Genomic DNA, 23,353 nt, shown 5'->3' with positions numbered 1-23,353 from the left:
AAATTATTTTTCAATTTCTAAGAAATTTACGATTTAAAAATGAAAAGAAAAGAAACGAAACACTGTTGTTGTAAATTGTCTCGATAGAGGAAGCAAACTTGCGATGCTGCTTATTTGTCCGACAAACCGCTCATTTCTCCTACCAGGACAGAGAAGATAACAGTTCTCTTGACTGACGTTGTCATCGTCCAATGAATTGAATGGATGTGTGCTAAACCTCAAATAACAGCAGAGAAAGGGCGGAGCTTTCTCGGAATAGCCTCTTCAATATTACGTCATGCGGGAACAGCTGGTCCGTTGCGAGACCTGAAAATGTGGGCAAGCATAGCGATATAAAATCGCGTTCGTGCCGTCGGGGCGTAAACAGTCAGTTTATCACGATGTGGTGGCTGGACGGGTTTAGGACGGGAATGGGCCGCCTGGAGATCCTGTTGCTTGTTTACACCTTGCTCTGCTCTCTCGGAGGTGAGTCGTTCAGTGACGGTTCAAGTGTGTTGATGCAGTGGAGCTGTCCTTTGTGCTGGTGCTGAACTATTTCACAGAACGGCTTGGCCAAGTCGATTTCATTAACGCTAGTGCACTTCGAAGAGATGCTGGCCACGTAGCAGGTGGAATGCTTCTCTTCTTTTCGCTGTTGTCTTTTTTACATGTAATGTTGTCCTATGCACACCTATGCCGAGAATAAAGCGAAGACCACGGTGTAGTATTCTGCAGTGATTCTTGAGAAGATTCGCTTTTCGAGTGTGTGTGGTGGGAAATTCCGAGAAGTGGTTGATTCTGCATATCAGGGTCTTCTTATCTATAATATGGCCAAACTAAAAAGCAAAGTAAATGTGATAAACAATGAGTCTTTTGGGAAATATGGTTACTCACGAGACTGCTGCATTATCAAACATTTCATACGTCCCTCGTGGATAGCGCTCTGTACTGTTTTAATTAAACGTTGTTCTAGCCAATATGCAGTTTTTAGTTTGCCCGTGATTCACCAAGCATAAACGTGTTTGCCAAAGCGCATCACTTGCCTTCGGGAAATATGTAGGCCAATTATCCAGTTATCGCTTTTTAATGTCAGTATGTAAGTCTAGTGTCTTACTCTAGTCATCAAATGCTTGATAGCGCTAAAAGAGCAGCGAGTTGTTTCTTGTTTATCTCGAGACGGTGTGCATTTGTAGATCACATCGATAAGGAAGTTAATCTGGCTGCCAGAGCAAGACAATACCTGCTTTCGCGTGCCTGAAAGCGCATCTGATGGATTGTGTGCTTTATTCTTCTCCGTGTCAGGCGCACTTGATCTCCGAGACTGAGTTCAAATCTCGACCGCCGTTTACACTCTATTCTTTTTTGCTCTATAACAAAGATGATCACATTTAAATATCTTATATTATTTATTTGTATTTTTTCTTAATAAAAAACAACAATAACTGACAAGGCTGTATTTGTTGCCTAATAAACGTAAAACAACTCCTTGTAGACAGAGAGTGTGTTTTTTAAACCTATAGTGACCTCATAGTTCACTACAATATGCATTGAGCTATAATTGTCACAGCAATATTGTTGTTTTATCTCCGATGTTCTTATTGCAAATGAGATTTATATTGAACAAAATCCAAACATTACCTGATATATGTAACACTGAGATATGGCAGTCACAGGACTTTGCTGAAGGCTCGCATTGATCACATTATTGACGTGAGGAAGGACCGGAATGATGCTCTGAGGCTAGAACAAAGGAGCAAGACCAATGAGCCATCTAGTCTCATGGGAGTTTGAGTAAGAGCAGACCAAAGAAAACAGTTCAATGTGACAGATAGACAAAGAGCTGGACTGTGACTGTGAAAGCAAGAGAGGACCGCCTCAGCTGAGCCGCTTCTCTCTCTGTCTGAGTTGTTCAGTTTCAAATCTGCCTCTTAATGTGTTAATTAGGTTTGATCTGTTTCTGTCATTTTTTAACTTTCTTTACAACAAAGAAGAAAGCGCATCTGATATTGTCTTGCTCTGGCAGCCAGATTAACTTCCTTATCGATGATGCTGGACAAAAATAATGAGAAACAGCAGATCTATCGATCTATCTATCTGTGTGACATAGTGATGTCAAAAATATTCCTCACCTTAGTGCTTTAGGTGTGAGAGTGACATTTATGTTACGTAAAACAGAGCGTGCCTGAGGCCATTACGCAGATACATGGCCCGTGAAGGGATGCTTTGCATTGAGTGGTTGTACATTACTTAACGCTTACATTTACTGTGTAAGTAGGCGGTGTGTTATTATTGAATTTAACTCAGTTAAAGGGATGAGGATGACAGCAGTTGTTTCAACTAGCTCAGTTTAAATGAATGATCAACTGAGAATTACTTTTATTGTGCAATTGATAGAGAAACACTACTATGACCATAAATAACGTCTCATTTCGTTTTTTTGCGCAACGTTTTTTTGTATGACTTTAAATCACCACAAAGATTTCGAGATCATAAATTATCGTTTTAGGTAAGCGTCACCGATATTGTAATAACCCAAAACGATCTCTGCGTGTCAGTTTCATCAACTTAGAGTCTCGGGCCGCGCAGCATCGCATATCACCTTTACTCGTGAGCGAGTCCGAAATCAATTAAAACGCGGGAAGATGAACGGCGCCACAACAACCCCGCGGGGAGATTTAGGGCTTCATTACTTTGCGCAGTCCGATGAACACGCATCATTGCTTTCTGACGGATGCGACGCCATCGCATAATTCAATATGCGCCGCACCGAGCTGCTAATCTCAAAGTCTTTAATGGAAGTCTGCTATTGTGATGTCTAAATTGTACACGGGCTGAAAGTTCTTAAGATGGTTGATAAATGTTAGTTAGAGCTATGAGTAATGATGGGAAGGGCTTGAAGTCAGCAAAAAAAATATGGATAATACAATTTTCCATAAACAGTATGTGGGTCCCTGCATAAACTTTTATTTATTCAAAGTAAATAGTACGTGGGTAGTTGACAAATCAACTGTACACTTGTCCTATGGTGTGACAGCAAAAATTTAGATAAATTAAATAAATCTCTCCTTTATATTATTAATGTTGATAATATAAATAATATATTAATAACAGTTTGTTTTCTAATGTTTTTTAGCTGTCACACCATAGGACACATTTACAGTGTTCAGATTCACTTTCAGTTTTATCTCTCTGTCTCTTTTGTGTTTGGAAATCTTGTGTATGGGACAACCTTTTCTCTTTATTGAGAATAAAAATGATCTTCATTTGTCTTTAATGTATTGAATGCTTACAGTACAATAAAATCTTATTGCTTTTCCAAACCACTGAAGAATAGTAATCATCTGTCTCCTGAATATAAGGCAAAAACTGTAATTAAAGATTAAATTAGCTGATTCTGAAGGAAACTAAAAAATGTACACACAAGCAGGTGTGGTTTAAATGTGCATTTGGTAAACAGGAAAGTCTCCTAAAGCCTGGCACAAAGCTGATGGCACTAAGATGACTTTAATTAAGTCATAGCTAATATAGATTTATTGTAATTTGCTGATTTTCATTTGCTTCACATCTTTAGTTCCAGTGCAGTGAGGGACAAACAGGTGCCAAAAATGAGGAATTTCTGGTATTAGAACAGACATTTTCCATGGGCCATCAGAAACCTTAGAGTGTGAGATCAGAAGTTCATCCCTTCCAATGTTATTAAGCAAAAATGAATAATTATGAATAAATCATCACTGTGCTTAAATTTAGGCCAAGTTAGCTCTGAAGAATCCTTGGACATAGCTGACAGCTCTAAAGGTCAGCCCGACAGTGAAAATAAAGATCAGCTTCAGTAAAAATCCATAAAAAAAAATCTAAAAATAATTTACAAAATGTCATTTAAAAAGTTTTTTTTTTACCAACTTTTTGCCAAGGAAATTATATTCTTTGAATAATGCTGGCATTGACATACAGTATAAAGCATAATTGACCTTGTCGTGTTACATTATTGCACGAGTACCTTGATTTCAGTTACTGTTCATACACATAACAGAGTTCTGATACATGTTTGTATAGAAGACCTCGTTAAAAAGAACGCATAAATTGCAGAGAGAGAGAGAAAATTAAAATACTCAGATCTTTTCACTCGCTGCGTCAGCTGTAATGGCTGTCAAGGAGTGCAGTAGGTAATTGATGTAGCTGAAGACGTTCTTGGTTTAAGTGCGTTTTTTGAAGATGACAGTTTTATGACCTGGACTTTATTTTATCTGCATCAGATACTCTGTTTGTCATTCATTTCGTTTGTCATTACTGCCAAGCTATCTTTGCCATGAATCACTTGCCAGGTTCGCAAAAACATTGAAAACCAAAAACGTATTATAAATCCATACGTCGACTGACACTGATAGTGCTTGAGCAAGTGAGATCTCTTGAAATGCCTATCAAGTTGTTGCATACAGGAGGACAAAATCTGATTGATTGCATTTGTTTTGAGTTCATCATTTTGATGCAGCGCGTTTGTTCAATATTCTTCTTTCTATCGTTGGAATGACAACACATAAGGCGTGATGTTCCACTCATGCACCACATGGAGGCTTGTGTTATTCTGCTGAGGGCTGGTCTGTTGGCCTCTGCTCCTCTCGGTGTGATTTTTGGCATTAGGGCCACTTTGCTAATTGCACTCAGCTCGGTGCATCCGTTTCCTTACTGAGTCGCCAACTGCTACCAGGGGAAAATAGCTCTCCATTTCTCATCAGGATCTCTTCTGCCTGCTTATTCACTCGCGCTCACGCTCTCCACGGCACCATCCTCCAATTCATGGGGCGCGCTTCGAAAGGTTACCGCGACACATTTCTCTCATCCTCGAGCAAACATTAATTAGTGGAACTGAATGGAGAGGAAACTTCTTGCTTTGAATCTGAAAGAATCTGTTCTTGATTACAGAACATGTCGAAAATTGAGAGACTGTTAACAAGCGGCTTTGCCTCCAGAAAAAGAGCGCTAGGGCAAATTCCGATTTGAGTGAGTTGGGTTATTGTGTTTCCCGTTCAGTTCTTCTTGTTTCCGATGAGAAGGATTGATGGGAATTAGGGGAGATCAGGAGCCATTAGGAACACTAATCCATAAGTAATCCAGCACCAGCCAATCTAAAGTTTGCTCTGGGATCATTGTGATCGTTCTTGGTGGGGAAAAATGCACACCTGCTTTTGGTGTATATACAGATGGAATGAGAGAAGAATATACGGTCGGTGTGTGTGAGCTTAAAGGGAAAAATGAAAATGACTCACTCTCTAGTTGTTCCAAACCTGTATAAATCTATTTGTTTTTCCTACTATGGTAGTCAATGGGGTCCAAGAACTGTTTGGTTATAAGCATTCTTCCAAATATCTTTCACTGTGTTCATCAGAACAAAGAAATGTATACAGATTTGGAAGAACTTGAAGGTGAGTAAATAAATGATTACAGAATTTTTATTTTTGGGTGAACTATCCCTTTAATAATAAATCAGCGATATAAACAAGGGTGCTGCCACTCTTTTATTAAGACTTCTGTAAACAACATCTTTTCTCAGAAAGAAAGAGAGAGAGAGAGAAATAAAGAGAGAATGTTGATATGAATGCTAAGAGAGTGACACGGACAGGAAGGAGAAACAGAGAGAGACAGAGTAAGAAAAGCGAGAAAGCGAGGCTGACAGCTGCTTTGCCCGCGGCCATCCTGAACGGCTGGTTGCAGAGAAGCCGGTTTTTGCGCAACTGAGGCTTGACAGACAAAATTGCGGGCAGATAGTCTGGATTCTGAAGGGATAGGGACGAATCACTCAGAGCGGAAAAGAAAAACAAGAAACTTTTCTGCCGCCTATGCTCGCACAGTAACAACATCATTCATCATACATCTTATTATCATTAATTATTATCAACGCACCAGAGGCCCATTAACTTTAGGCTCACAGAGGGGATTCCTACACAGTCACAGAGCTGCTGCAGTCTGTGTGTGTGCGTAGGAGAGGGTGCCAAGTCTGTCTTTGTTGTGTCTTTTTGTGGAGGGTGTTGAGCTTATTTCCAGCAGGCCTAGGCAGGGCAGTGACATCTCCTCTTCTCTCCTCCTGTTTTGATTGCTTATGCAATGCCCATGCGTCACATGGATTTTCTGCTGCAGCCTTTTAAAAGGGCAATTCATAATGTCTGAAACAGCCCCAAGAGGGCTTTCTGAACTAGCCGTGTGTTAGCATATAGGCAGACCTGCCATAGAAATATATGTGAGTATTGAAATGTTTTATCGCTGTAATGCGATACTTGTCATACTGATTACAGATGCATCATTTATGATCATTTTGCAAGATGCTTAAAGCTGAAAATTTGTAGTTTACTTTTTTCTGAAGCGTTAGTCATGTAAATCTATCTTGATCGCTCTCTCTTTTAGCTTTGCTTTCTATAAATGCTAATATTTTAACAAAATTTTTTTCTAAATGTACATACATTTATATGCGCTGCTTACCATAACAATCCTGCATACTTACAATAACAAAATAAATAGGCTTATACATTTTTAATGGGAAGACAAAATACTTTTCATATCTTGTGCTGTTGATGTCAAAGGCTGCGCATGTCTAATCAGAATCCGTGGCTGCAAATGCATCTGTCAGCATGGACAGGTTGCATGACATGCCTTCTTCATGAACCATGAACAAAACTACTCAAGGCGAAACCCGTTACGACATAGAATACATTAAATATCGGTTCACTTGCAGCAAGGATAAGTATAGTTAGTGCTGACCATAATTTTCTTAGTAGCTGCAGTAGATATGTCATAAACAGAAATTTAAAAAACACGTAAAAACCTGAATTGTAATATTTCAGCCTATATCTAGTTAATGTTACATGGTTTGGTAATATATTGATGAGTAATATTAATATATTTGACTTTATTTGATAGTAATTGAGATTAAAAACATTTTCACTTACTTGTATTGTGCATCATAAACAGTATTGGTACTGTTTTAGTTAATACTTGACCATGCTGTAAAATCTGGTTACTTAAATGAAACCAGGTAGGAACCATTTTCTTTAAAAGTTTTACAATTACTTTTACAAAATATATTACCTTTAAAACAAAGAAACAAGATTAAAAATCGAATTCATCTTGTCTTTTTTTAAAAGACATTTAATCCATACATTTTAAAGCAGATCCAACCAGACTTTTAAACCTGTGCGGCCTGTTTGCGCTGCAGTCGATGTAGGTCTCTATTCAGCAGATGATGCCCTGAATGATTCATGACCTGAGTAAACTACGGGGGGCACCTGGGCTTGAGGAAACTCCCCTAAGGGGGTCTGCATGTGTCAAAAGAAGGCAAAAGAAGAAATCAATAGGGGGAAGATTTCTTTGGACTCTGAGCATTAGGTCCGAGTGCACTGACTGCATCAGGGAGTGACTGAAAATCAAAGGGAACTTTAGTATTGATTTAAAAAGGGGATATCTAAGAAGAGGCTCTAACAAAAAAGGATGTAACCCATCTCTTAAGAAGAGAACAGGTATTTTAACAATAAAATGGTTTGATTGTGTTGTCTTTAAGTGTTATTAGAGAACCGTCTAAATTTGTATTAATATTATATTGTTAGCATTATATAATTATAATATTATTATTAAACATCTTTAATCTAGAAAGCATTGATTTCTGTATTGAATGAGTATTTTATTCCTATATTAAAACATATAGCTATATTAAAACTGTGGCCTTATTTTTACAGTGAGTATGGCTACAGTGGATGTGCAACATGTGCAATGTTTAAATTTTCATCCCATTTTTATAGCATTTGAATATTGAATGATTCAAGTGCTTGGGTATTTTGCACACTCGCTAGTCACACAATCTTCAATCAGCCAATAACACCTACACTCAGCGTACACTCAGAACAGCCAGACCCAGCAGGTGAAGCGTTCTCCAATCTCCAGTCCTCGCTGACACCTCGTTTCATGGGCTCTCTGAGTGCTCTCTCAATTGCTCATACCTGATCCTACATCTCCATTTTCACCCTTGCTAACATTAATATTAAAACTTCACATCTTTTTTATTACGATCTTTTACCTTTCAGCAAGGCCACACCGAACTCTCGCTGCTGCTCTGCCAAGAAGCTGAAATTGGCTCTTGGTCTTTGCCCTGGGTCCTGTCAGGTGCAATATGCCAAACGCCAGAGACAAAGCTTCATTTTTGGCAGGAGTAAATGGGCCTGGCAGGACTGGTCTTTTTATAGGTTTGACGGATAAAGAGTGAAGATTAGAGATTTTTTTTACAAGCTTCATCTGTGAGTTTGTACTTGAAACAATTCTAAAATGCTTTTATAAAAGGCTATTAGTATACAACGGCTGAAAGGAAATGTAGTGTTGAGAGCCAGTGTACTATTACACTGTGCCTTCATATTGATAGAAAGTGTTCCTTATTTAATAGCTGGTGTATATTTACCTTTGTTTATACAGTTAGCATGTTTGATTAAAGTAAAAAAATTCTTCAAAACAGTTTGAAAGCAAAGCTTTTCTATTGTTATTTTTATAGATTTTTCACGTATGCTGTAAAGAAACTTAAAATTTTACAGAATTATTTTTTTTATTTCTTACAGATTTTAGACATTTTTGAAACACTTAAAAAACGTCAGAAAAATTACAGAAAAAAGACTGCAAATTTACAAGAGAAACGTGGAAAAATATGTAATTTTACTCGACAAAACTCTTATTTTATGGTATTGTACTGGCGCCCAAATTACTGTTTTATATGGGATTTCTATCTCAAATAACTAATAACAAAAATGTATGATGTTATACTGTTCAACCAAATACTGCTTAAATTATTAGTATACCCCAAAATAAAAAAAACTTCTTTCATTTACCAACACAATCTCACAGCAATTCGTAACTATTTTCATGTGAGTGAATTTTCTAATTCATGTGAACTCATACAATCTCATTGGTACTATGTGCTTTCACGCCAGTGATGTTAGATTTGTGGGTGGGGTTAGGGGAGGGGCTACAATATGTACTTTTTTAGTCGTATTCACAGTGTACGAATGGATATGAATTTGCCACCTTGTAAAACAATTGAGATGAAAAATCGTAAAATCCTGTGTACTTAATTTTTTCACTTTTGTCTGTGGTGCAAAATATGGATAGTCTTGTTGTTGCTATTCTTTTCTCCATATTGTACAATAAAATGAACAGGGCTAATCCAACGTGAGTAAAGTAACGTGAGTTTTCATTTTTGAGTGAACTACAGTATCCTTTATAGGTTATGAATTTTTATACACTGTGGAAGTGCATACAGTTTCATAAAGTGAGAACGGTGCATACTGTGAACATTTACATTTACGCATTTGGCTGATACTTTTATCCAAAGCGACTTACATTGCATTATACTATACAATTGTTTTTGAGTATGTGCAATCCTTGGGATAGAACCCATGACCTTGGTGTTGCTAGCGCCATGCTCTAACCACTGAGCTACAGGAATGCAAAGTAATAGACTCTTTTTCATTAAAGCTTATCCACGGATCAAACAGAATAAGAGCCCCACAACATAAGAAAAGCGTCCTCATTTGCCATAGATCACTAGAGTGTGAGTGGGTGTCTTTCTGCCCCTGCAGCTTTAGAACATATTACAGCCCTCATACCACCTCTGACAGATCTACATCTGAAGTCAACGAGTTGAGAGCCACTGGAAAATAACAAAAAGAAACCTCCCTTGTAGTCATCTAATTACGTTCATGAAATGTTATAAAATGCCTAATGACCTGCTCTGAACCCTAATAAAATTCTGAGCTGACCTTCCTCTAGGGATCTATTTAATTGGATTACTTTTCACCCCCATCATCTGCTTCTCATTTCTATGAAAAACCCTTGTCCTTCATTATCTCACATTTTATCTTTTACTCGCTGCTACCTTGTAATTTTATTAGATAAGTGTGCTCATCTTTCTTGATGGCCATGGCAGTTTCATCCGCATAGCTCCAAATACATCACGAGTGCCTGAAAAACACCACTGTGAAAAAGTGCACTTTTACAGAAAATGGAGAGAAATGAGAAAATTGAGCATGATTGGTTCTAACAGCTGCCACTCATCCCAAATCAGTACTGCTGAAGAAATGCTGCGATTAAAATAAATTAAAACCATACAATATACAGTATAACCGCAACTTTAAGGTAAACGTTTAGCTAAATGCTTTACTGTACTTTCCACTCTAAAATGTATCAAGTAAAACAGATTTGATCAATATTGTTTATTATGTCAATTTTTACCCAAGGTATAACTAGAAAGATGTATATTCATTATAGAAATAACCAAACACAAACACTTTTAGCTTATTTGAATGCTTGCTTTGTTTTATTTTATCAGTCTTATTTTATGTTACAAGTCAACTTGAGGCCCCCCTAAAAAGTTTTTTTGTTTTTGCTTAATTTACTAAAAATGATTTCTGATGGCCAGTGTCGTTGTCTCAAATATAACTTCGGTCTTCAATTTATCGCCAAGTCCTAAAATAAATAATATAGTAAATGCTGCAATTTTAATATTTAAATTACAGTTGACATGTGAACACACATGACAAGCTCCAACAGCTGCCACTCCACCCAGATCACTTTTTAGAAAAAGATCATAATGGCAGTGACCTTGAAATCTTGAAAAGCAGACCGAGAGCTTTTCCCCCAGAGTGAATGTTCGTGCAAACTTTATTAGATGAACAGCTGGAATATTAAAACTGATTGTTCCATAAAGTTTATTTACAGAGCACTGGGTCAACGCCAGTGCTTAACATAAAATCAAATTTACCCTTGGTTTTACACCAGCTTTGAGAGCACTTACCACTGTGTGCTCTGCGTCGTCTACCCCTTGCACAAGGTGCGCCTTAATGAATCACTTTGCCATTAAGTATAAAATATGGTCCTGTGCCGATCTGCGGTAATCCTTTAGGGTCTTAAAAGATGTTATGTCGTAAGTCCAAATCAATATATCCTCACCTCCTCTTTTAAAGTGCTGCATACGCAGACTTTCACCCTGCACATGTACTTTAGTTACAGTAATGAATAACTAAATCTTAACCTTTCTTTTGCAACTGATTTTGTTATTGCTGAATGTAGGAGCAGCAGGCTTGGGTCGAGTATCTTTGTCTAACAAAAACACAAAGACTTTGAAGTAAATTAAAAAGCCAGCGTCCTTCTCTGAATTAGAGATATTGCGGCTGGTCTTTCAAAGAAAAGTAAAGCTCTTTTTTATCCTTGCACAGCTTTCCCTGTCAAAACACTTTAGGTAAAAAGGAATCTAAACACGGAAACATAAATCTGACCTCTGCTCAAAGCTGTGACTCGCTTTTCTCGCTTCTACAGAGGCACTGACTCTTGATATGTCACAGAAAAAGCCCCTTTCCATCTAGTCAATTCCTCCATGTTTTCCAATGCCCTTATCTTTACCTCTCTCTCTCACTCTCTTTTAACTAAGGCTATATATCACCACATCAATTCTGAGCAGGTTGCCATGCAACACAAAGGCAAGGAAGGTTCCTCTATGTATAAGGCTTTGAGAAACAGCCAATGAAGTGTAGATTCAGACTTCTAGCAATTCGATATAAATGATGTGTTGCAGTCTGAGGCTAAAGCTTTTTCTGTTAGGTCTGCTGCTTAGCGAACATTGAAAAGGTGATAAGAAGCTTCGAGGGTGCTATGCATTGGCCTGTTTATTTATTTTCTTACTACATTGAATAGCAGTGATTAAAATTGTTCTCATAATGAATTCACTCACAAAGAATTTACAAAAGATACAAATAAAGTGTAAATAGGCCTGCTATAAGGATCTATACAGATTGTATAGCTACACTACATGTAGAAAAGAAACCAGTTTGATTTCAACTAGTTTTTGACATGGTGGTATTGAGGTTATTTTGAAAAGCAATGCATTGTTTGTAATGACACATTTCTTTGTGTATTTTGACCACATAGGGGTTGACACGTATAGCAAAGGCCTCTGATTTGATTTAGCAATTGGGTAGGCAATACTTCATTTTCACTTCTTAGAATTAATTACTGTTGCAAATATCTACAGCAAAGGTCTTCAGCTGCTAGCCTTAGGAGGTTAACCATGCTAAGGCAGGAGGTCCACCAATTATTCTTAGATCAAACATTTATAAAAAGATGTTGAACAAAATAAAACAAAGCTAAAGTTAAGAAGCCAAAGCAAAAATAAACTAACAACAACAACACAACGTCTAACAAAATAGGCAAGGTAATGTAGGTAATTCACAGGGTCAAATAGTAGTCGTGGTACACAGCACAAGACACGGTAACATCCAAAACGAACTCGCACAGGACAGCAAAAACAAGGGCATTAAATAGGGAGACGAACAAAGGATAATTAACAAGTGACAGGTGTGTGTAATGGAACACGCAGGGAAAGCTGAACGAGAGAACGAGGGGACGGGGCCAATGACGAGACCAGAGAGAGAGCATGGCAGGTCAAATCAAACAATGTCATGTCTCTCTCTACACTAAACATGAGGGATCTGCCATGATATTGCCACTAGACTAGAAAACCATGACCAAGGGAGGCAGAATCATGACAGAGCCCCCCCCCCTTAATGAACACCCCCAGGTGTTCACCAAGGGGCAGACTAACGAGACAAGACAGACTGGGACAGTGACAAGATCAAACAAAACATGGAAAACAGAATCAAGGGCAAACAGGCAAGAATCAAAAACGGGTTGGGATGGGATAACAAAAATAACAAACATGGGAGGGGGTGGGGAAACAACAAAGTCTGTAGGGGGCAGTCCAAAGGGATTGGGGCTGGGTGGGGAAGTCTTGGCCCGGGGCGGCGCTCGGGAGCGCGGAGTCCCGGGGGCTTGGTAGGGGCCGGGGCAGGCTTGGCTGCCGGCCGGACACGGCTAGGGGCCGGGCAGACTGCCGGTTGGGGTGCCGGCTGAGTAACTGGCTGGAAGGCCGGCTGAGTCGCCGGCTGGAAGGCCGGCTGAATCACTGAATTGGACACTGGACTGGACCCTGACTGCGCCGGCCGGGATGCCGGCTACCCCGGACGGGACATTGGACAGGACGCCAGACTGGATCCCTGCTGCGCCAGACTGGGAGCCGGCTGGACCGATGCTGTGGCTTGGGGTGCCGGCTGGATGGGGCTGGACCGGAGAGGAAGAGCCCTTCCGTCTCTTATTCTTAGACCGGACCACCGGACTTGTGACCGGTTGGAGAGGAGCGGCGGAGAGTACGGCTGGCTCTGGGATGAAAGCATCGGATGCCGACTCCCACGACTCTCTCCTACTGCTCTTGCCACGAAGACCAGTACAGGACCTGCGGATCCAGAGGCGGATGAAGCTGAGTCCCCCAAGGTTACAGTGGCCAGGATGCGGTTCTCCGGGATGGCAGCCAAAGGTTGCGAGACCCACGTTGGGACGGTGGGCCAAGGCTCATCCCGGTTCTCCACATACCTGACCATGTCCCCAAAGTACAGGGGCCTCAGCATCCTTGTCTCCTCCCGCTTGAGGGGTTCATTGAGGCAGCCATTAAAGATGGTCTTGCGCTCTGCCTCTTTGAACCCCATCTCTCTAGCCACGGCCAGAAACTCAGGGGCGAAGGCCCGAACGCTACGATCTCCCTGGTGTAGCCTGAACAACAGATGGGCCTGACGAGATCGTGCGCTGTCCATTCTGCTGCCTGCTGGGTTCAGTTTATTGGCCAGTTTGTTCTGTCAGGGATTGCGGAGAAGAACCCAAGTGCAGGCAGGCGGTGAAGGGGGTAACAAGATTTAATAACAGATGGAAACAAAACAAAAGCCCACGATGGGGTAACAAAGACAGGACTAATAAATAATATATAACAACAAGAAACAAAAACCTTCACACGGGGGGAAAAAATAAACTAACAACAACGACACAATGTCTAACAAAACAGGCAAGGTAATGTAGGTAATCCACAGGGTCAAATAGTAGTCGTGGTACACAGCACAAGACACCGTAACATCCAAAACGAACTGGCACAGGACAGCAAAAACAAGGGCATTAAATAGGGAGACGAACAAAGGATAATTAACAAGGGACAGGTGTAGGTAATGGAACACTCAGGGAAAGCTGGACGAGGGGGCGGGGACAATGACGAGACCAGAGAGAGAGAGCATGGCAGGTCAAATCAAACAATGTCATATCTCTCTCTACACTAAACATGAGGGATCTGCCATGATACTGCCACTAGACTAGAAAACCATGACCAAGGAGGCAGAATCATGACAAATATAGAAATTAGGGCTGTCAAATGATTAATCATGATTAATCATGTCCAGAATAAAAGTTTGTGTTTATATAATATACGTCTGTGTACTGTGTATATTAATTTTGTATTTATAAACACCTACACATACATGTATATATATTTAGTAAATATTTAAATGTATTTATTTATATTTATCAATAATTATAATTATATGTAATAATTATATATACATGTTTATTAATTTTTATATTTCATATTTTCTTAAATATGCATGTATGTGTATGTTTTTATAAATACAACATTAATATGCACAGTACACTGGCATATATTATGTATACACAAACTTTTATTCTCAAGAAGAAGACTTAAATAAGACAAAAATAAGTCTTAAAGTCAAAATTAAAAAACAGAGAGTGGTGTCAGCAGACTATGTGTTTCAAAACTCCCAAACCATCTCTAAAATATGATAAAGGATTCAGACACTGGGAATTCATATCCTGAACTACTTTAGTAATATTTCTAATGCAAAACCGTATGCTTTCACAACCTGAGAAAAATCTCCCGGCACTGACGAACAATTCTTTGTTCTATGAGGACATATACATAGACATTTTCATCCTTCTGTTTATTTATTTGGATTATTTATTTATTCAATGTAGTTTTCTCTGGGATGCAGAAAAGGCAGTCTTTGTTGTCATTCTATAATAAGCAAATATGCTTTCTTTGTCTTCAGAATAGTACAGTCTGAATAATTCAACTGGCACATGAAGGTAGCACTGATTTATGGTCCTTTCCTAAACAGTACACAGTGAAATAGCTTACACTGCATTACATTGAGTTTCTATCAGTACACTGAGCCAGGTGGCTGCCCTGGGTTGTCCACTCAAAAGGCTACACGGGACACGGGACATACTTTACTCTGTATCGTAAGCTTTAATAGGAAATGGAAGCAGTATTAAGCCAAAGAGTAAAACTTTTATTCTGCATGTCATGTACTATAGTAGGACGGTCATTGTTTTTCATGGAAGATTTCTGTCACGGATGTGGTGTGAAGAACCCAATTGCAGGCAGGCAGTGAAGGGGTTAACAAGACTTTAATATTACAAAAAACACGCAAAACAAAAACCCACAGTGGGGAACAAAACACGATAATGAATGGAAGAACAGAACAGGCACATAAACTGACTAAACTAAAATACAAGGACTAAACACCACACTGAACAAAACTACAAAGAACTGACAATAACTAAACTCACACAACAACCAGGAACAGGACCATACAGCACTAGGCACGGTGGTAGTACACAGACAAGAACCATATACATACAATGACCGAACACAGGACAAAGAAACAAGAGGGTATATATAGGTAAGACAAACAAGGGATAATGACATGGGGCAGGTGTGGGTAATTAAACACTCAGGGGAAGATGACAAGGAAACGAGAGGAATGGGGCCAATGACAAGACACTGGAGAGAACGTATATTATTGTCAAACGGTCAACAATATGTTTCTCTCCACACATAACCTAAGAACTCTGCCCCGATCCCACCACACGACTAGAATTTCATAAACAAGACGGTGGGACCGTGACAATTTCATAGAAGTCTGTAAGTCCGTAGTCAAATGTCTGATGGAAGGACTTTGAAAGACCAGAGGTATTTGGCTGTCTTTGAGCTTTGCTGACCAGGGATGGCACGTGGGATTTCATCCAGGTCCCACTGTTCCTCCATGTGTTCTTTCTTCTAGACAGTTTAGCTTTATCCCTGTGTGCTCTCTGACCTAGTTTGAAACTTCGACTCGACTTGATTCATCTCTGTGTGAGCTTTCCTTGCTTGTTGTTTACCCTCAAAAAGAGAAGCCACATTTTTTGGAAGCAGTGAGAAATAATTACTTATTTGACAATGCCACTTTTCACATGAGCCTTAAATCGTGCTGTTTAAACAAGCATGATGTCTTTCTCACAATGTACTTTTACATGTATCATTAATTCACACAGGGTGCAAATATTATTTTTAGGGTATTTTAGGGTAGTTTTGTAAAGCTAAATGCTTGCCATCCAGTTATGCAGAATGTACACTGCCTTTGGTGTAAGGTGCTTGTAAGGATCAAGTCGTTTTAATTTACCAGAAAAAATGTTTCTTCCCTATATAATAATGCATATAGGCTATCATACTTTTTACTCAACTACATTTGATAAATACATGTCATTTTTTTACAAACACATAACAATATACTTGTATACAATATAATGTAGTGAAGAATACTTTTCTTGAAAAACGTAATTGAGTAAAAAGTACTTTTACAATATTTTTGTATATTTGCTAAATATGTTTTTATGATTCATCTTGACAGAATGTAAACCAAAACAGAATTCATCTTTGATTAAACAAATTTGACAAATTTACCTTACTGTGCACATTGCAAAATTAACTTCTAAAGCACTGAATAATCTTGCAAGCTGTATTCTGAATGGCTGACTTTATGCAATCATTTGTAGCACACTGATTTGATCAACGTTACAAAATATGAATACAACTTAAAGGGATAGTTCACCCAAAAATGAAAATTCTGTATTAATTTACTCAACCTCAAGTTGTTCTTTCTTTGTTCTGCTGAACACATGAAATATATTTGGAAGAATGTCAGTAACCAAACAGATCTCATCCCCCTTTAACTGCCATAGAGTAAAAAAAACTATGGGAGTCAATGGGGTATGAGAGCTGTTTGGTTACTGACATTCTTCCAAATATCTTCCTTTGTGTTTAGCAGAACAAATAAACTTATACAGGTTTGGAAGAACTTGTAAATCATTTACTTGGAACAACAAGTAAATGATGACAGAATTTTCATTTTTGGGTGAACTATCCCTTTAATACAATGGATCAACTCAATAAATGATATTTAGAGTTTTTTTTTTGTGTTAACAGATATTCCCTATAGTCCTCTTTTTTTGTTTTGAGTTATGTCTGTAAAGTTATCTGTTTTTATTTCTTTGGACAGACTAAAATTCACATCCACAAAGTCACACATTTTACACTTGTTTTTGGTAGTCATTCTTGGACGCAAGCTGCAATGTGGATCCGACCTTTTGCCATTAGGTCAAATTTCTGGATGAATCCGCTGACAGCTACCCATGGGCATGCATGCAAAATATGAAGTGATGCTAACTGAGGTCAACTACATGCAGTATATTTTTGCCTTAGACATTTTGCTCCTCTCTAACAAACCACAACACACACTGTAATGGCAGAGGTAGCTTGGCATGTCTTCATGTTTGACTGTTATTATAGTAAGCCACAACCACAGTCATATATCCTCATGATGGTCACTATCGATTTAAAGAAGGGATGGAGTGAGACTGATGGCCGTTCTCATGTCAAAGCCCTTGGCCCGACTCTGCAAGCAGTGCAATAACACAGAGGGTCCAGTTTATCAAACCACCCTCCCCCTTCATATCATGGCCTGTTTATCACATTGGCCAGCCTCATAAAGACAGAACTTCATCCTCTCTTTCCTCAGCCTTCTCAGTTCACTGACCTCCAGCTCTCAGTGACAATCACATACAGTTATAGGCGCATTTAAATAAGGAGCTTTTAAAACAGCACAGGCAAGAAATCAATGGATGTTGTCCCAAATGCATAATAAGTATACAAGTATTTACATACGGCAGAAAATATTTTGAGAGCAGAATGTGAAAATCTAAATAAAAATGCTGGGTAAATTTTATAGGACTATAGGAATACAATATTTGTTGTTTATCGAGCTATTAGAGGCTGTGCATTACAGTGAATTTACAACGTTGTGCCTGTAAAGAGTTAGAACACCTCTTAAAGGTATAGTTCACCCAAAAATGAAAATTCTGTCATCATTGACTCACCCTCTTGTCATTTCAAACCTGTATGACTTGCTTCTTCAGTGTCAAGGTTTCAGGAAGGACAGAACCCAAGCGCAGGCAGACAAGCAAGGATGACACACGGGTTAGGGTGGTACAATAAAAATAACAAAACATGGGAGGGGGGGTGGGACAAAACAAGGGTTCATGGACTCGGGGGAACAGTCTTAGTCCCTGGGGGCGCTTGCGTGGGTGGAGTCCCCAGAGGTTTGGTGGCGGCCGACTTGAGACGCCGGCTGGAACGCCGGCTGGAAGGCCGGCTAGGACACCGGTTGCACCAGACAGGATGCCGGCTGCACCGGCCTGGATCCCGGCTGCACCGGGATGGATCCCGGCTGCACCGGGCTGGGTACCGGACTCGACACCGGACTGGACACCGACTGGGGCGCCGGCTGCTGCACCGGCTGGGATGGAGCCCGCGCTGCCCGCCGCTGCCTCTTTTTCTTCAGCCGAGCCACCTGCCTGGAGGTCGGCTGAAGAAAAGAGGCAAAAGGCATGGCTGGCTTCGGCTGGGACTCCTCGGATGTGGACCCCCAGGATTCTCGCCTCCCCCGCTTGCCAACGAGGCTGGTGGACGGTGGAGAGGCTGCAGAGGGTGAGGAGGATGGTGTGGCGGTGCCCACAACCCCGATCTGCAGGGAACCATCCTCAGGCATTGTGACCAGCAGAGATGGTTAGCTGTTAGACGGGTAGACCGTGGACTCGGCCTTGGCAAGGCAAGGTAATCCAGAGAACGTATAAACAAACGATTCCCACACGACTTGGTAACAATACAAACACAACGAAAGAGCACAAGACAATGAACACGAGGGCACTTTATAGGGGAACAAACAAAGGAAGATAACGAGGGGCAAGTGAGGAACATAAGACACGGCAGGGAAACAACACAGGAAACGAGAGGGGCGGGGCCAATGACGAGACACGAGAAAACACATGGAATGTCAAAAGATAAACACCCCATGGCTTTCTCACACTAAATATAAGGGATCTGTCACGATCCTGCCACAAGACTAGAAAATCCTGAACAAGAAGGCAGGACCATGACACTTCAGAACATAAAAGAAGATATTTTGAAGAATGTTGGTAACCGAACAACACCAGTTTCTACACAGAAATAAATGGGTACCACCATTGTTCGGTTAGGAACACTCTTCAAAATATCTTCTTTTGTATTCTGATGAAGAAAGAAAATCATACAGATTTGAAATGACAAGAGGGTGATAAAATGATGACAGAATTTTCATTTTTGGGTGAATAATGGTAAAACCATTGTAATGCATACAGTACATTCATTAAAATGTATTTAAAAATATTCAGAATAAACATGTCTTCTACATTTAGTGGATACATTGAATATTTGTATTTTAAAAAATGCAGGTAAAAATAAACTTTCCAAGAATGTTGGTGTTGATGACCATAGACACATGTGTCAACCGTACCAACAATAGAGCATTTTGACTCCAAACAACATATTTAGTTTGTTTATCTTATGTTTTTATTAAACTTGGTTTTATTTGGGTGTTAAAATCCATCTTGAAACTTTTCAGTTCTGGGTGTCCAGAAGTGATGCAGAAAATCAATTGCTTTTTTAAGAAGTCAATTCCACTATCTATTTCAGCATATTTGTCGATAATTGAATGGCCATGGACTATTTCTGCACCAAACAGAGGCAACACTATCCAGTAAGTAACCATATAGAGAAGGACACTCTAGTGTATTTTTCAAGTAAGCCAATATGTCTGTGTTGCATGACTAGTGGGTTTGGAGAATGAAAAAAAACCCAATCCATATCATCCTAAAATGTTAAACAGTAATAATAAAGAATGCTGTCACTGTAAAAAATGATTCTTGAGGGTTAGTAAATACTACCCATGCAAATCAGTTAAATTTTATTTAAATATATTAGGTAGCAAAGTAAACTATATGCAAATTTACTGAATCTACTCAATAAAATTGAGGCAACAATTTGCACTCAATTAGATTGAGTAGATTTTGGTCCATGTTTTTAAGTAAAGTTTACCTAAATTCAGTCATGACACACTAAAAGAAATTATATAAAGTATACCTAATATTTCTAAATATTAATTACTTGTAAAAATTGAGTAATGTTAGTTTATATAACAGACAACAGTTCATCTACTTATTATGAATGATAAATATTGAATAATGAACCAATAAATATGACTTATTCAGAGAAGCTTGAATTTACCTAAAAATGGTCGGAAACAGGAGATCGCATCAATTGCTTTTATTGACCAAATAACAAACGTCTAAAAACCCTTTTTGACAATGAACACAAGATTAATTTGATATCACCATTATTGTGATCAGTGTTCACTTTAGTTGAGCTCTTGACTCTTACATATCAAAGCTTGTTCATCTCTGACTGTTTAGATGTAAAAATATAGAATAAAATCTACTCAGTCTAATTGAGTGCAAATTGTTGCCTCATATTTATTGAGTAGATTCAGTAAGTTTGCATATAGTTTACTTTGCAACCTAATATAATTAAGTAAACTGATTTGCAGGTAGTATTTACTAACCCTCAAGAATCATTTTTACAGTGCATTTAAACGGCATTTAAGTTTTTAATCAGTATGTGTGTTCTCTGGGTGTCAAACCCATAACCTTTGTACCGCTAAACAATGGTCTACCAGAAGAAGTAGTGGAATGTATATGGATTTTTATTTTATTTTATCCACAGTCAGGAAGAAAAAGGATATTTTCACACACCTTGTTCCTTGTAATTGCCATGTTGTGTTTAAAATAAAAACAGTTTCTTATGATAGCTCTTTATGCTGTATTGACAGAGTAATATCCATAGATTGCGAGCTCAAACCCCTCAGAAGATTAAACAGTTATGCACTGTCCATCTCCACAAATCAATAGGACTCTGTTAGAAATGTATGATTACGTAGATCAATAGCATGGAGATAAGAAGAGGTGAGATGCAGTAAGCATCATCAATACCTGACACGTATAAACTATATATGAATCATCCAGGATAACTCATTATTTTTATTTGTGCAAGGCCATGCACATTTCATATGTGCAAATGTAATAAAATGCTGCACGGTCAACCTAGATACTGTATAACTTTTTTGTGGACAGTACACTAATATACGGTATATGTATATGTATATATATATATATATACAAAGTATATATATATATATAATTAATTAAAAACCTTGCAAGTTTTGCCTTTAATCATAATTTCTGCATGTACTGTATTATTGTGCCATGTCCAGTCTAGTGTCTGTCGAATTTTTTTATATACCCACCTGAAATTATGAAAAGATTTAGTTTTTCCCCAATTCAGTAAATAGACGCTATATATTTCTGCCTAAAACAAAATACACAACAAGGACCTGAGGGACTGCATTACATTGAATACTTTTGGCATTGGTGCATTATGTTTAAAGCATGTTTTATAGCATATGCATTTGTATCTAAAGGACAAAAACAAATAAATAAAGCTTGTAGCATTAAATGCCGCTGTCGCAGTCATAAAAGTCAAAAGCAGAAGTAATGTTTGGAATTGGAAGAGGGAAAATGTCCATAAAATCTGTTTTCGCAAGTTTTTAAAACTATAAGAATTGCATTTTATGAGGCCATATTAATTTAGATTTAGCAGATGGGTGCGCAGTGAGAATGCTAAACATTAGCTGCCTCCACAAATATTCATCTATCCTATAACACTGCTGAGCCATAATTATACGCTCTGAGTGAGCGCTGCACTATTTTTGGGGTGAGCTAATAAGTACCACATTAGTAATGATCCATTTACTACCAGACAAGCAAATGTTACTGTGCTAATAGTTGTTAGCACGTAGCTGTAAAGTTGTTTTTGACTGTTGCTGCTCGATGTTTTTTATAAGAGCAAGAATATAAAGCATTTCCTTATATTTCAGCTTATTCAATATATAACCATAGTCATAATAGTTAGTCACTTGGTTCTGATGTAATGTTAGGCTAGTTATTGGCTAGGCTAATGTGTTCTGTTGGTGTAGTGCACAACTTTGGTGTAGTGCACAACCTTTCTTAGCTAAAAGTATTGCTGTTTATCAGTTACAATTTATATAAATCTGCTAAGCTAAAGTTATTATTTGAATAATTAAAAAAATTATGGTATGTATAATCAACTTTATTTAGCTAAAATTAAGTATAGCTGTATCTGTTGGTATCAAACATGGTGTGAATGCCAACCAATATTTTACAAAAAAGGGCTGTGGTTTAACCATGCATGGTTTTAGCTTTAAATCTTATTTTTTGCACTCATCCTAAATGATGTTATTGTATTTTATTATATTATGTCTACTAAATGCACTATATAAATAATACAATTGCTTTTGTTGTTATGTAATCATTACCCTGTAGTTCTGTTTTCATCTGTTATCAGGCGTACATGGGCTTTCTGTTAAGAATATACCACGTTTCTCTTTCTCCTCTATTTGACCTGCCACACACTTTACAACAGAAACTTGTGTGTGCATGTGCGTAAGAATGTCCCTTATTTCCCCTATCTGACACACAACATTGGTTATTTTGACATGCAGTGATGCCCTTTGGCATTGTGCCATTTTTACCTGCTAGATCTTCATACCCCTGACCCCCTTCTGCCAGCCTCTCTAACAACGTGTCTATACCGCGCCATGACAAAAGACATTAGAAACGCATTAGAACCCTTTATAATTTCAAATTTTGTCCACACTGGATGCAGTGCGATGCAACAATCCCATTAGAACAAGCGGTGTGTCGTGTCGCATCGCGTCCGGTGTAGACACGGTGTAAGCACTTACATACCGGGTCAGTTGGGCTCCGTTCCCATTGCATTCCCATCCTCTTAGTTTCTGCACGAGACTGTACAGACGGTTACTGAGAGGTTATGGAAATCCCAAGCTACAGAGAGAATTTGTCTTTTCAAGGTTAGTGTGTGAAGTGGATGAGGAGAGTTGGGCATGTCATGTTTGCTCAGAGAAGTGTCTACTTCAGCCACTCTGCTGCTTTAATCGAGAATGAGCTGTAGAAATGCTTCTGGAGGAAGAGAGAGAGGGAGAGAGAGAGAGAGAGAGAGAGAGAGAGAGAAAGAGAGAGAGAGAGAGAGAGAGAGAGAGAGAGAGAGAGAGAGAGAGAGAGAGAGAGAGAGAGAGAGAGAGAGAGAGAGAGAGAGAGAGAGAGAGAGAGAGAGAGAGAGAGAGAGAGAGAGAGAGAGAGAATTTAAAACACAAATGAAAGAAATGTAAAAGAAAAA

General features: G+C 38.8%; 1 protein-coding gene across 1 annotated transcript in view; it reads left to right on the top strand.

The window, feature by feature from the left end:
• Window positions 1-252: 252 nt before the first annotated feature.
• tmem8b (transmembrane protein 8B) overlaps window positions 253-23,353 on the top strand; it is a 196,050-nt gene continuing 172,949 nt past the window's right edge. Inside the window, exon 1 of the mRNA XM_057353725.1 lies at window positions 253-465. Within this exon, the coding sequence (XP_057209708.1) occupies window positions 381-465 (85 nt within the window). The 5' untranslated portion in view covers window positions 253-380. The remainder of the gene's footprint in view (window positions 466-23,353) is intronic.

The sequence above is a fragment of the Triplophysa rosa genome, linkage group LG2, assembly GCF_024868665.1.
Source record: "Triplophysa rosa linkage group LG2, Trosa_1v2, whole genome shotgun sequence".
Lineage (NCBI taxonomy): Eukaryota > Metazoa > Chordata > Actinopteri > Cypriniformes > Nemacheilidae > Triplophysa > Triplophysa rosa.
Note: the sequence above shows the minus strand (reverse complement) of the source record. Positions and strands in the feature narration are given on the sequence as shown.